Genomic DNA, 15,434 nt, shown 5'->3' on the forward strand with positions numbered 1-15,434 from the left:
ACCTGACGAAGAGACGCGAGGGTCGTCTCGAAACGGTTGTAGTGTTTGTAAATAAATATTTTTAATTGTACAATAGTGGAAACTATTTTAATTGTATGTACAAGCGAGCCGGTAACAATTCTTTTAAATTACCTTGATTATTGTAAAACCATCGATAACTCCTGAAAGTTAACTTCACCCTAGGCACCACTTAAAATTAAGGATAGATTAAGCATAAATTTACAATAGTCCCTATCGAAAACCAAATTCAGCTGAAACATTTTAACATATCAATTATAAATTATATTTTAAATGTTATTTATATTCCCAATATCAAATTCTTTATGTTAAGATTGAAATGGTTGAATAAACGATGTTTATTTCAAATTAGAAGTTCGACTGAGCAACCCTAGCATCGCTCACGAGCAATGGAATGGCTCGCTGCTGGAGGTTACCGTTCTCATTCCCGTAATCACTACTCTAGTGATTATTCTGGTTATCGTGATTGTTGGGTGCTACTTGTGCCAAAAAAGGGTTAACCCTAATGGTGTCACGAATCAAGACATGACTGACGTCCCATCACAGTTGGAAAGTGACCTGAACGCGAAAGGGAGGTACTTGTTCGAAACGATGCCGATGAAAGAAATGGATAGTCAGCTTTTGCAACACCTTTCGTGCGAAATCAACAATGACGACGATACGAGGAGATTCAGTCATTCCAGAGGTATGATACGCGAAACTAGGACTAATAACTTGGTCATTTATGGAGAAGTAAGCGCGGGGGTCTATCTCCGCCGTATAACGAATTCACAATCGTTCGTCACAAATTAAGCTTATTATTCCTATAGGTGTAGAGGGAACAATATCAGTGTCTCTTCACGCCATCTAATGGCCGCTAGTGGAAGTAATATTATTTTTATTACTTAAAAAACATAGTAGACAGAATAAATACTCTACACTCGATACACTATATATAATATACAGGATGTTTCAAAAGGTTATGCACATATTTGAAGGAGTTGTAGGGGTGAGTTGAGAAGTATGCCTGTTTCTCCCATTTTCCTACGATTAGTTAAAAAAGCGCCAGAGAGCTTCAAAGTGTGACCTACTAGCCCCTGGAAGTAGGCTGCAACAAGCTCAAAACCAAGCAGCAGTGACTTTAAATACTGTTTAAGTTTACTTTTTTACGTTAGTTACCTCGATTTGTTTACAAAGTACTTTTTACCTATCACACGAACCGAAACCTTAATATTTCCCTGCTGCTTGGTTTTGCGCTTGTTGCAGCCTACTTCCAGGAGATAGTTACTGTAGTCCACACTTTGAAGCTCTACGGCGCTCTTTTAACTCATCGTAGGAAAATGAAAAAAAAACAGGCATACTTCGCAACTCACCCCCTACAACTCCTTACTTTTTTTGCATAATCCTTTGAAACACCATGTATATAATTTTAATATATTATATAATATTAAATATTAGTATAGACCAGTGTTGGGCATTTTCGTCAAAGAGCCGCTCACGCTCACGTCTTATTGAGCGGTAAAATTTTCGCTCCTCTCTTTTCGCTCTTTTTTGAGCGGTAAAATTTTCGCTCCTCTCTTTTCGCTCTTTTTTGAGCGGTAAAATTTTCGCTCCTCTCTTTTCGCTCTTTTTTTGAGGGGTAAAATTTTCGCTCCTCTCTTTTCGCTCTTTTTTTGAGGGGTAAAATTTTCGCTCCTCTCTTTTCGCTCTTTTTTTGAGGGGTAAAATTTTCGCTCCTCTCTTTTCGCTCTTTTTTGAGGGGTAAAATTTTCGCTCTTTTTTGAGCGGTAAAATTTTCGCTCTTTTTTTTCCGCTCTTTTTTGAGCGGTAAAATTTTCGCTCCTCTCTTTCCGCTCTTTTTTGAGGGGTAAAATTTTCGCTCCTCTCTTTCCGCTCTTTTTTGAGCGGTAAAATTTTCGCTCCTCTCTTCGCTCTTTTTGAGCGATAATAATTGCGCTCATTTCTAGCATACAATTAACTTATGAAGCTATAACTACATCTTCATCTACTTTCTACACACAATCCCTAGGTATGTAGGGGCAGTAGCGTATCTACCAGGAGGGCGAAAGGGGCCCCAGGTGCAAACTAATAAGAGCGGAGGGCGCGTTTTGAATGGTCGGTCGCAGATTTTCACGTGTACATTTTTATTCCTTGTATTTCAGACTTTCAGTAAAGTCTTAAGTTTAATTTCAATGTTTATTACCAAAGCAAATAATATTTGTAGTTCATTTGCCATAATAATTAATTAATTCGTCAATTAATTAATCAATACTTGAAGTCATTCAAATTATTATTAATTAATTAATATTAATTGTATGAGAGGGGGCTAAGGTTTTGTTTTCCGCCCCGGGTGACCGTAAGTTTAGTTACGCCACTGTATAGCGATTGTATCGAAAACCCTCGTCGCCATTGCTAATTATTTTGAAATCGGACACTCAGAAGACAGAAGTTTAAGCGGAAAATTTTCGCTCCTCTCTTTCCGCTCTTTTTTGAGCGGTAAAATTTTCACTCTCATTTTTCCGCTCTTTTTTTGAGCGGTTAAATCGGCGCTCCTCTCTTTCCGCTCTTTTTTTGAGGGGTAAAATTTTCGCTCCTCTCTTTTCGCTCTTTTTTGAGCGGTAAAATTTTCGCTCCTCTCTTTTCGCTCTTTTTTTTAGGGTAAAATTTTCGCTCCTCTCTTTTCGCTCTTTTTTTTAGGGGTAAAATTTTCGCTCTTTTTTTTGAGGGGTAAAATTTTCGCTCTTTTTTTTGAGGGGTAAAATTTTCGCTCCTCTCTTTTCGCTCTTTTTTTGAGGGGTAAAATTTTCACTCTTTTTTTTCGCTCTCTTTTGAGCGGTAAAATTTTCGCTCTTTTTTCCCCGCTCTTTTTTGAGCGGTAAAATTGTCGCTCTTTTTTTCCGCTCTTTTTTGAGCGGTAAAATTTTCGCTCCTCTCATTTTTGTTTTGCGCTCTTTTAAAAAGATATTTTACCGCTCATTTTCGCTCATAATAACAAATCCGCTCACAATGAGATGAGCGGTGCCCAACACTGGTATAGACGACCAAATTTTATTATAAAATAATTTGTTTAAATAATGTCTTATGGAGTTTGGGGTACCAGTATATGTGTCGCAAAACGGCGCAATGGGATTTTTTCCTGGCCTGAAACTGACGAACGAATTGCGCAAATAAAAAAACGAGAGTACGCTGACCTCTCCATAAACAGATCCTGCTAATCAGTTCCAATTTCCCGCAGCTAGGAGAGCGAGTGAAGATGTGACTCATTACTCGACACCGTATGACACCGCGGACAATAAAGAGCCTAAAATAGGCATACCCAACGAATTAGACAGTTCGTTCAATTCACCCGCGTCTCGAGCTTACAAACAGCACCAAGGATTGCACCAGTCAACTCTCAACAGGCGGAAACACATAAAGGACTCGTTCGACGGGGAACACATATACGTCAGTAATAAAGAGGTATTTCCAATTGACACTTCTTAAAACAAGGCGGGTATTTTTAATGGAAAATGTATACACTTTATAAAATTTGAAAAGATGTACAAAAAAAGATCGGCTCATTCAAATGATAATAACGTTCTGCGATGATTCGCGTTAATTTTTGTTAGACTTTCCGTCCGGAGCAGTCCTACGAAGCGCTGAAGCCCAGTCATAGTAGGTCTGGAAGCTTGTCATACTCCGTTTTCGAGCCACTTCAGAGAAGGTGACAAACCTGAAACTGGCACGAATCGTTGAATTTGAACTATCGTGGTTTCGTGTTTATAGAAACGCAAAAATTTGCTCGAAAACAAAGTCTTATCGAAAGAATTATAATATCTTATAATATCTACTACCAGAAAGAATTAATCTATGAGATTGTCTTATGAATTACTTCAGCGAAATCCTTTCGAGTTCAATTTTGAAGGCAAGTCTAGTTGTCAACAAAACGCGTCAAAAGAAATTACGACTGTCGCGGAAACGCGGAGTCAACGACGTTTCGACAAACATCTGTTCTGTCTCGTTACATTGAACAATCTGATTCATGTTTCCATGATGTTTCATTATTTATTGTAAAAAGTATATAATACTTGATAGAATGACTAATTATTTTCCAGTTTTTTACTGTTTATTTTTTGTCTTTTTTTTATTGTCATAAGTAACAGCCGTTTGTGTTACTTACGCTATTTCAGCGTAAAATTTGAGGATGTTAATGTAGCTGTTAACGTAACGTAATAATACTGCTTATGAACGAAAAATCACGTTAAAATTATTGTAAAGAAACGCAAAATTTTATAAATAAAGTTACCCAAATGTTTAAAACATTTTAATTGAGTTTCACGTCATGTTAAAATAAAATTTGAAAATTATTAACGTGTTTGATATATTTTTCCTTCGTCAAAGAACATTAATTAAACACTGTGGTTGAGTAATAATAATAATTACATCAAAACATCGAGACAGTGGCGTAACCAGATTTTCACAGGTTCTGTGTCAGTATTTTATTTTGGGGTCCCGTTTTTTCATACAATCGCCAGGGGATTTGTGTGTACTGTGAAGCCTGAAAATTGTCGGCTTATGTTTAAACCATGTACGAGAGTCAAACTATAGAATACTCTTTATTATTAATAATATATATATATATATATATATATATATATATATATATATATATATATATATATATATTTACCAAATATTACAAGGCATGGCAAACAACTAAACTTTCTCTAGAAGAGAGAATACAAAAGATATGACTGGTTAGGTCGGAGTCCGTAACCAAGAGAGAGTTAATCCATTGTCCCGACGTCCCTTATATAGCGGGCCCCTCGGATGACGCTACCGGTCTCCAACCTAATTGGCTGGAGAAGAAAGCCCGCCAAGAAATCTTAGCGGACTCACTGTGGTGCAATAGTAAGCGTCACCGGTAACTTTACCCCGCTCTTAACCCTTCGGGTCAGAGGTCGCCACTTTCGGAGAATTCCAAAGGTGGACGGCGCGAGCGAGGATGAGTCATCCCTACCTTCCCCAGCAGCGATGGCCCAAAACAACGAGATAACTCTCTGAAGTAAAGGGAAGGGCTGTTAGGGACAAAGCCTACATTTGCGGATGCAAATGCGGGCTTTACAGTACTAAGATCACGTACCACGTAGCCGCCGCAGCCGAATCTGACATATCCAAAAGTCTGATGCTGGCCTTCGCATTTCTTGGAATTCGTCCACAGTCTTATCTCCTAAACAACTTGGGAGCAGAGATAGGCAAAAACTAAATTTCCGAGGTCGCGCTCTTCTTTTTCACAGTGAGTAGTTCGAGCCCACGCTCGCGCTCATCTCTTTTAGTACAAGAGGGCGAGCCCGCGCTCGCGCTCATCTCTTTTACTACAAGAGGGCGAGCCCGCGCTCGCGCTCATCTCTTTTACTACAAGAGGGCGAGCCCACGCTCGCGCTCATCTCTTTTAGTACAAGAGGGCGAGCCCGCGCTCGCGCTCATCTCTTTTACTACAAGAGGGCGAGCCCGCGCTCGCGCTCATCTCTTTTACTACAAGAGGGCGAGCCCACGCTCGCGCTCATCTCTTTTACTACAAGAGGGCGAGCCCGCGCTCGCGCTCATCTCTTTTAGTACAAGAGGCCAAGCCCGCGCTCGCGCTCATCTCTTTTAGTACAAGAGGGCGAGCCCGCGCTCGCGCTCATCTCTTTTAGTACAAGAGGGCGAGCCCGCGCTCACGCTCATCTCTTTTACTACAAGAGGGCGAGCCCGCGCTCGCGCTCATCTCTTTTACTACAAGAGGGCGAGCCCGCGCTCGCGCTCATCTCTTTTACTACAAGAGGGCGAGCCCACGCTCGCGCTCATCTCTTTTACTACAAGAGGGCGAGCCCGCGCTCGCGCTCATCTCTTTTAGTACAAGAGGGCAAGCCCGCGCTCGCGCTCATCTCTTTTAGTACAAGAGGGCGAGCCCACGCTCACGCTCATCTCTTTTAGTACAAGAGGGCAAGCCCGCGCTCGCGCTCATCTCTTTTAGTACAAGAGGGCGAGCCCACGCTCACGCTCATCTCTTTTAGTACAAGAGGGGTAGCCCACGCTCGCGCTCTTTTAAGAGGAAGAGCTAGAGCTCACGGTCTGCTCGTAATGAGAAGCGCCCTCTCTCAGAGGCCGATAGATTCTGGGAAATTCACATTCAGAAAAAGCACCACGTGATGTGATTCGTGAAGAAAGGCGGGAATCAATTGTTTTAAATTTCGCTCTCTAAGGGCGGCGCTCTTCTCTTTTATCTCAGAAGCTGAAGCTCGTGGTCTTCTCTTTTTTTTTTCAGAGGCTGATTTCGCGCTCTTCTCTTTTTTCCCAAAGGATGGAGCTCGCGCTCGCGCTCTTCTCTTTTTCCCCGAAGAGTGGAGCTCGCGCTCGCGCTTTTCTCTTTTCTCCGGAAGAGTGGAGCTCGCGCTCGCACTCTTCTCTTTTTTCCCGAAGAGTGGAGCTCGCGCTCGCGCTCTTCTCTTTTCCCCGGAAGAGTGGAGACGCTTTATTGAAAATCCAGCAGCAGTTCATGAGCTTCTCGCATTTGCCACTACGTGGCTCATAGATCTATGTCAACTGAAAAGGCTAATTATATCAATTGCACTAATAGCGATTTCCACTGGGGGATTTCGGGCGCTCCGGGAGCGCTCGTGATGAGATTTCGTCCTCCACTGGGAAATCGAGAGCAGCTCGTGACGAGATCCGTGTCTTCCACTGGCAATCTCGCTCTCACAGCGAGCGCTCTGAAAGCGAAAATTTTGATCCGAGAAATTCGACGGATCGACAGATTTCGAGCGGTTTTCGTGATTTTTAAAAATGGCGGAACTAGATAGGACAATAAATATTCGGGCTGCTTATTTGTTTATAGAATCGTCTTCGGATAGTTCCGACGAAGAAATAAAGGCAATTCTATTAAGGCAAACGCCGGAAATAGTATAAAGGCCTAAAATAATAAGATATATAGAGGATGTGGTATATTCCTACTCCGAAAATGAAGTAAGTTCTCCTTTACGCCTAGGCCTAACCATGGATGATTAATAAAGTGTATCGAATACAATATTATTGTCCGCCATGACTTTCCGCGTATTTCACTGGAAAATGCTCGCCCCGAGAGTTGCTTTTAAAACGAGGTTGTATTTCACTGGGAAACTCGCTCGACCGCGATCCTTGGAAATCTCGACACGAGCTGTGACGTCGAAATCGATTTCAGGGCGCTCTCGGAGCTTCCCAGTGGAAATCGCTATAACTTTAAGCCAGAACCCCGACATTTCAATCTTCACAATTCAAAAATGTATAATGAATAAAATGGTAAAGTTGCTACCTATGGATAAGCAAGGAGGATAAAGTAAACTAGTTCTTTAAATATGACATTAATAATTTTTCCAAAAAACAAAAATAAATAAAATACAAAACAAAAAAAAACTTATTTAATTCGGTACCAAAAAATTGTACCTGTTTTCCGAGGAGTTTTCGTGAATATATAGGGGTTGTGGCTTTTGGGCGGTTTTCCACCAAAACTGTGGGATTTTTAACTTTCGAACATTGGCAACACTGGTTTCCGTTCCTTCTTCTAGACATGGGCCAAATAAGGATTTATCGTTATTTGGCCCATGTTCTAGAGGAGGCAAGGGCGCGAGCCAGGCCAATGGAAAATGTACGATACTGTCGATACATGGTGTTTTTTTTTATTAAACTTCAGGAAATGTTATTGTTACTTTATAATTACAATTTATAACTACACAAAAACCTCGTTTTTGTCGCTGCTTCAACTTGTTTGGGTGCACGTATGCGATTATGGTAAGTCACAAGTATCTTAGTGATAAAATTATTTTAGTAAGACTATTTATGAAATTACGGTTATAGTGCAACCGTTCAACGATGGCGTCGTAATTTTCGTCGAAACTAAACCTAGTATATATAAGGGACAAACGATAAGTTTTATGGGAACTTTGGAATATCAAATGCAAGTGCTTTCTTATAAAAAACATTCTAAAAATGTCTAAAAAGCTTTATAGTTTTATGGTTTTATAGAATGCCTATGGCGCACTAATACCTACAGTTCCATGAGTGGAATCTCTTGACCTAAATCAAGGCCCAGTATTCCTCTTTCCCCTACACCACTTTTCTAGTACTGTAAGCAGTATTACGGTGCATGGGTATACAAATCCACAAGAGTCTGTTTTTTATGTCTTGAAAAAATCTACCCCCCCCCCCCCCTAATATTTGTCTGGAGCCGCCCCTGGTCTGAGCTTCTACTATTTTTAACCGATATGTTATGGCGCTAGCGGATTTCCGTAGTCAATGAATGGCCGCTGATTGGCTGAAGCTTAAGCAAAGACTATATAATCATTAGTCGTTGCTACAAAATGTCTTGGCGTCAGGTTCTCCCGTAGACCGGAGCATTCTAGGTAGGAGTATAAGATTTATATGTGCTGGACTGCCGCTAATACCAGTCTGGTGGCGATTAAGGAGTGTTTAATGCAATGAAGGAATAAAGAATACAAGTTAAAAGCAAACTAAGGGGGACATTTGCTATGTAGATAATCCGATGCATATGGCGGTGAAATGTGTGGGGATTGGCAATTGAAACTGTCCTGTGGGAGATAATTCCAGTCATTAATGACCCCGGAAGAAAAGGGGTTTTGGCGCTGGGCAGAGGAGACCCTTGGTTTAGCTAATTTTAGGGAGTGACCATGAGTAGAGGAGTTATTGATGGAGAAAAAAATCATAAAAGTTAAGGGTTTAATTGTTATGGAAAAATCATAGAGTAAGTAGAGGTTGTTAACGCGAAGACGAAGGTGGACAGGGTCGATATGAAGAAGGCGTAAGCGGGTGGGGGCAGGCTAATGAGATAATTTGTGAAAGAATTTTGAGCATTTTGGAGGCAGTGATGTCAGATAGAAGGGAGGTTTTCCAGTTTGGAGAGCAATAATCTAAGTGGGGAAGAATAAGGGAGTTGTAGAGAGTTTGGATTATTTTGAGGGAACGAAAAAGGAGGTTGCGTCGGATAATACCAGTGGTTGAGCGAATCTTTTTAGACACTTTATTGACATGGCTAGAGAATTTTAGAGCAGGGTTGACCAGTACACCAAGGTCCCGTTCAGATAACGTGGTTTTAATGGGGACGTCGGCAATGGTGTAGATATGGTTAGGGTTTTTATTACCAAGGTGCAGGACAGAACATTTGTCAGAGTTGAAAGAGAGACCCTTAGAGGAAGCCCAGGAAACTACGGCGACAAGATCAGACTGTAGCCTAAGGCAATCAGCAGTAGTTTTAATACAAAGGTATAATTGGTGTCATCAACAAAGTGCAGCAAAGGCCTCACGAATGGCATCAGGGAGCGAGTTTATTAAAACATTGAAGAGAAGGGGCGCAAGAATAGAACCCCGGAGGGACCCCGGATAGAACGTCAGACCAGTCAGATTCCTCGCCATGAACAACAATGCGCTGTTAGCCGTGGGAGAGGTAGGAAGTAAGCCAAGCAAGCGCGTCGCCACAAACACCAGCATCACGAAGGGTGGAGAGAATAGCAGGGTGGGAGAGGGAATCAAAGGCCTTGGCGAAGTCCAGAAAAATATCGTCAACGCTAAAGCCTTGGTCCAGCCAGATCGACTGATGATTAGTGGCGGACAAGAGGTTGGTAAGGCAAGAGCGTTTCGGGAGAAAGCCATGTTGGGCAGTGGAAAAGAAGTTGAAGGATTGCAAAAAGTACTTAACTGGTCGTGGGCTAGAGATTCAGAAAGTTTAGGCACATGGTTCAGGACACTATAGGCGAAAGTTAGAGGGAAGAGAACGTGAACCTTTTTTTGAATAGGCGTCACATTGGCATCCTTCCAGGAAGGGGGCCGGGTACAACACGAGAAGGAAAGGGAGATAAGTAGGTAAAGGGGGAAGTTAGAGATATTCAGTAGAGTTGCGAAGGAAGAGTGGATGGACAGCATCAGAGCCGGGAGATTTATCAGTTTTAAGTTTGTTTAATAGATAAAGGATATCCGACGGCTCACAACTAAATTTATCGAAGGTGACGCGAAAGGGAAATGGGATTGGGGCTAGGGACGAACAGTTGGGTTTGAACTGCTGACGCCAAGCAGTTATTAAGAACAATAGCAGCCTCCTTAGGAGTAACTGTAAAGGAACCGTCAGGTTTTTGGACCTCAAAAAGTTTATAACGTGTCACACGGAATTTATTTATGCGGGATAAAAATGGCTTGGGGTTGCTAGCGATGAGATTGGACAGAGCCGCCTCAGACAGAGTCAGACTTCCGTCTTAGAGTGCGCAAATGATTTGAATGACCATTGGGGGCTTGGCGATATGTGTCGAGGTGAAGAGAGATAACAGGAAGGGTAGCTTAGCGTTTTTTTGATAGAGATAAACGATTCCAAGCTTGGGTTTTAGTCCTAAGGCTTAAAGCGGTACCACGCGGGAGAATGGGCCTACAATTGGGACTGGTAACCGGGCTAAAGGAACAAATGGCAGTTTGGAGAAAAGAGATAAAAGAGGTCCAATATTTATAGAATTATTTGATATCACGAGTGGCAAGTCAATTTCAGAGAAAAATGCATTAATTAATTAGTGAAGAGTAATCACGTTTAAAAAAATTCAGCTTAGGGTGACAAATTGGGGAGTCACAAGCAAGGGCAAAGGAAAAACTAAGAATAACATGGTCACCAGAGCCTACAGGGGGCAGGGTTTTCAAATTAGAGACAAGATTAGGGTCTGATATGAGAATATTAAGTCCACATTAAGTCGCGACACATTGTACTGCCATTTCTAGTGGGATATAAGATAACTTGAGAGATGAAATTTTCATTAATACAGTCAAGAAAACGGTGGGTTTGAGTATTGGCACCGACTTCCGAGAGGAGTTAAACCAGTCAATAAATGGGTAATTAAAATCGCCGAGGAGCAGGAGGGCAAGGCGTTGAATATCACAGTGGGAGCAAAGAGCATTAAGGAGATAACATAAGGATTGTTTGTATAGTTGACATTGTTGGAGCAGGTTAATACACTGACAATTGTACTTAGGGTTTTTGGGGTAGTAATTTTTACTGTGACAGATTCAATAGCATGAAGGTCGGATCCGGCCAGACAATCTATACCAATAATACAGTAGGTGGTTGAGTGTCTGGAATAGCAGTCGTGAGGGAACTAGGAAAAAGTTTCGCGATAACAGAGCGAGTATAGATGGCACGAGATGGACGAAAATGTTTGAAAAGCACGTTAAAAGAGTGATCACTATTGAAAGGGCGGATGATGGTAGAGTTGAGAGGAAAGTTCAAATGGTTAGAGTTGTTGGGAGGATCACGAAAGGCTGAATCGGGAAGAGTATTAGCACCGGGGAGTATAGTTGGCTCCATGAGTGTTAAGGTGCAAATGTCCAGAGAGGGAAAACGGTAGTGATGAGAAAGGTCTGGAGCACTAGAGTTCAAACGAGGTGGGGGGCCACGAAAGCGAGGCGTAAGGGGAGCAAAAGTCTTGGAGATGGCACCGATGGCACCGTTGAAATTCAACGATTTTGAAGACAAGGCCGGAGAAGGAATATGACGGCGGTCCGGATTATTAACACGAGCATCTCCAGAGGAGAGAGAAGATGCTGTGTGGAGAATGGAGGATGGAAAGTATTCACCAAAGGCGGATGAGCACTGTGTGAAGGCGGTGGTTTCCGTTTTTTTTACGACTTGAAAGTTGTGAATAACCCAATCATGGTCACCAGAATTGATTTTAGCGTTAAGTTCCTCTTTAGCTTTGGCAAAACGATCACGTTGCAAAGTAGTTCAGTAATCACGTGCGGAGGAGGGAAAGTCGTGATCTATGAGGCGTTGTTGCCGGATAAGTTGAAAAGTTTTGATTTGTGATGGGGAAATTGCATTAAGATTTTGATGGGCCGTTGGTGAGCACCAACTAGGAGGTAAAACTGTGCCCAAACGAGAGAATAACGAAGGTGAGAATGCCACTTGCAGAAAGAAAGTTTGAAACAGCTTTATGCTCGTCCTCGGTAGAAGATTCTTCAAGTCAAAATAGTAGTACATTGTTACGCCAAGAGATAGAGAGAGATTCTGCACAGGCAGTCTCAATATTGGCGGTAATAGAAGATTTTGTTGCAGGGAGAAGTTCTTCAACTTTAGCAGAGGAGCAAAAGGATTCTTCAATCTTATTAAAATAGTTCAGTTCTCTTTGTTGAAGAACAGTCTCGAGTTTTTCAAAAACCGACTTCACAATAGTGGAAGCTTGACCCACGCAATTTTGCACGATGTTTATAAAATTAAAAATAGCACGCACTTATTTTTAACAATATAATAAAACTAACATAAACAGGTGACCTCCCGTATTTTATAGGATCTACAAATAGGTGTTTCTATTATTATTGACAGGAATCCATGCCTCTACTTGAAATGTTTATCGCGGCAGATTTTCGTCTCGATGTGGCTGATGGTTTTTTGACGTCACCATGTTAACTTAATAAACAACTACGTGAGAAAGGAGCGTGCACAGAGGGGATTTTTTCTCTCGTAGGCGGGGTCAAATCGGTCAGAGTGACCTTACCATACGTGATACGGCAGGATATTAAGCATTCCAAGTAGATGACTGGGTATGGATTCCTGTTATTGAAGATAGAGAGCGCGCGCTGGAGATCTGGAGTTAGATTTTTTTTTTGAATTTGAAGTACACGTGTGATTTCGCGTGTGCAAATAAAGTGCTTAAAAGCTTAAGCTCGTGGCGCAGAGAAAACGTTTTAAACTTTTATTTTTTATTGTTTTATTTTATGGAAACACCTAATAGGCTAATAAAGGTTTAAAGGTTTAAAGGTTTTTATTGGCGTAGTTGAACTACACTCTTTTTGAACAGAGCGGCTCCTTGCGGAGCTCAGCGAGAATTAAAACAACAAAATAAAAAACACATGTAAATAAACTTTTAAAAAATCACAAATATAGCACTGTACTGTAGTAGGGGGGTTACTGACTAGCATTGCAACTCAAGTTTGTCCTTCGCCAAGCTAGTTTTAGTCTGTTCCAGGAGCACAGTATATGGGAGACTACACCATGGTCCCAAGGGTCCTCCTTTAAACCGAGTGGAGATTCCAGGGGTTTTCCTTTATTTTTGACCCTCCAGATGCGAATATCCTCATCTGCCTCTGTCAACATTCTATCAACACATGCCATATATTTTCCTTGTCTGCCTCACATAGTTTGCATACCGGACTATATGGGCCGAGTTCGGCCTGCCTTTCTCCAGTCAGCAGCGACCCTGTCCTAGCTTGGAAAAGGAGCCCACTGCTATAGCTGTTGTTATAGCAGTTCTCTACACGGGGTTTGCCTTTAGACATATACGTTTTTAGACTGGATTTGGCTTTGACCTGGCCCCTCCAAAATACCTCCGCTGCATCTTGCATTTCAGTCTCAGTACACCTTAACCACTCCCTGTAGTTTGAGCATGTGCCCCTACTAGTTCCAACACTATATATCCTATCTAACTGAGCCACCCTTTTAGTCCAATCGGTGTCGTGACCATTATTTCTGATAAAGTCATATACCTGTTTGACTAGACGGTTTTGGTCCAAGAACTTTAGACGTCCCAGGTATTTGACTTTACTTCTACACTCCCGGAAGGCCACGGAAGACCAGCCCATTTCCTCTTGTATAGCCGCATTAGCGGCGAAAGGGCCACCATTTAACAGCATTTTACCCACATCTTTCTGAGCCCTCTCTAGACACGCATTCGTATCCCCTGCAAGGCAAAGTACCTCATTAGCATACGTGAGGGCTGGTACAGCTACAGTCTTCCACAGCGTCCGACCCACCGAGTATCTATTGTAGGAAAACGAGGCCATATTGCTGATTGCCCAACGTAGCCCACTACTCTTGCCCTTAACTATTCTCCACATTTCACTGAGAAAGTGCTCCCCTTTAGATATTATTACAATACCTAAATAAGTGTACTTATCAACAACAGACACCGCTTCCCCGCAAAGTTTAAAATCATACTCCTCATTAGTTGGGAAAGAGCCATTGAGAATCATCGCGTTGGATTTTTCCATACTAAAAGTCATACCTTTGGAAATTGCAAACTGCGAGCATGCATCTAATATGCTTTGTAGATCTTTGGAAGAATTTACTAAGATGATAATGTCATCTGCGTACAGCAGACACAAGAGATTTAGGTTAGACATTGGTAGTTGGGTTCCTGGTAAACTGGCACCTATAGGTGAAGCTTTTCAATATTACGTGGTAGGTCATCAATAAATATCACAAAAAGTATAGAGGACAGAGGGCAGCCTTGGCGAAGGCCAATTCTACTGGGAACGGAGTCAGAATAAAAATCTCTTAAACTATATACATAATTACAAGAAGAGTATAGATTTGGGATCAGAAGAATAAATTGTTTTGGAAGGCCCTTATTTAATAGCGATTGTCACAACAGTTCTCGGTTAACGCTACCGTATGCCTTTTTCAAATCTAGAAACGCTAGCAATAGTGGTTTGTTATAATTTCGTGATAGTTCAATTCAACTAGTTAAAATAAACAAATTGTCCGCGATACGCCGATCATTCCTAAAACCCGCTTGTGCTTCACTTAATGCGCCATTAGTTTCAATAGAATTGCATAAACCTTATAAAGAACTGATGTTATAGCGATTGGTCTATAGGCACTTAGGTCAGTTTCATCTTTACCCTTGCCCTTGAAAATTAAGGTAACTCGGGTTTCATACCAGTCGTTCGGAATACATTTACCCCTACGGATATCGTTGAATAGTGAACACAGGTTTCAGTAGCCCCGACAGGGATTTTATGCACGTAGGCCCAGCCTGAATTAGAGGCCCCATCTATAATGTTTATTTAAAAAATTCCCGAGTTTCAAGAATTTTTTTTATTTAAATGTTTTAAATTTTGACATGATTTCTATTTTCCCATTGCATTTTTTAAAGGCATTTTAATCAAGGAATGACACTCTTCGATTAGTTTTTACCTCTCCGAGGGGACAAAGTCCCCTAGGAGGGGTTATACAACGACCGTGTCTGTCTGTGGGTCTGTGGGTGGGTCTGTGGGTGGGTCTGTGGGTGTGTCTGTCTGTCAGGACTGCGAACGCGTTCGCATTTTCGGTGCAAAGTGTAATCACTGCGTACGCAGTTTCTCAAAGGGTTGGCAAAACCACCGTGCGACGGTGAGCGTTAACGGATGCATTTGCGGTTTGGTTTGGATGGTGTTTTTTCGCTCACCGTCGTGACGGTTTGGTGTATTACGTTTTTGTAATGTTTATGCGTAGGTTGTGAGTGTTGAATTTGTTGTGTTTGTGTTCTGATGGATGTGCATGTTGAGTCTGTTGTGTTTATATGGGCGTTTTCTCTCCAACTTCTTCTTAATGACTTTGGGACGGACCGAGTGCTGAGTGTAATGCTACCTCTCAACGTTCAATGGCAGGGTTTCCACCAGTTGTACACGGTATTCGTCTT

The 15,434-nt window shown here is 41.8% G+C and overlaps 1 protein-coding gene across 1 annotated transcript in view; it reads left to right on the plus strand.

Annotated features, from left to right (window-relative positions):
* LOC149940800 (cell adhesion molecule Dscam1-like) overlaps positions 1 to 4,227 on the plus strand; it is a 63,802-nt gene extending 59,575 nt beyond the window's left edge. The window contains exons 22-24 of the mRNA XM_090179372.1: positions 371 to 703; positions 3,233 to 3,456; positions 3,606 to 4,227. Coding sequence (XP_090035498.1) covers positions 371 to 703; positions 3,233 to 3,456; positions 3,606 to 3,704 — 656 coding nt within the window. The 3' untranslated portion in view covers positions 3,705 to 4,227. The remainder of the gene's footprint in view (positions 1 to 370; positions 704 to 3,232; positions 3,457 to 3,605) is intronic.
* Positions 4,228 to 15,434: the final 11,207 nt, after the last annotated feature.

This window comes from Leiobunum rupestre, chromosome 6 (genome assembly GCF_980474605.1).
Source record: "Leiobunum rupestre chromosome 6, qqLeiRupe1.1.hap1, whole genome shotgun sequence".
In the NCBI taxonomy this organism is placed as follows: Eukaryota; Metazoa; Arthropoda; class Arachnida; order Opiliones; family Sclerosomatidae; genus Leiobunum; species Leiobunum rupestre.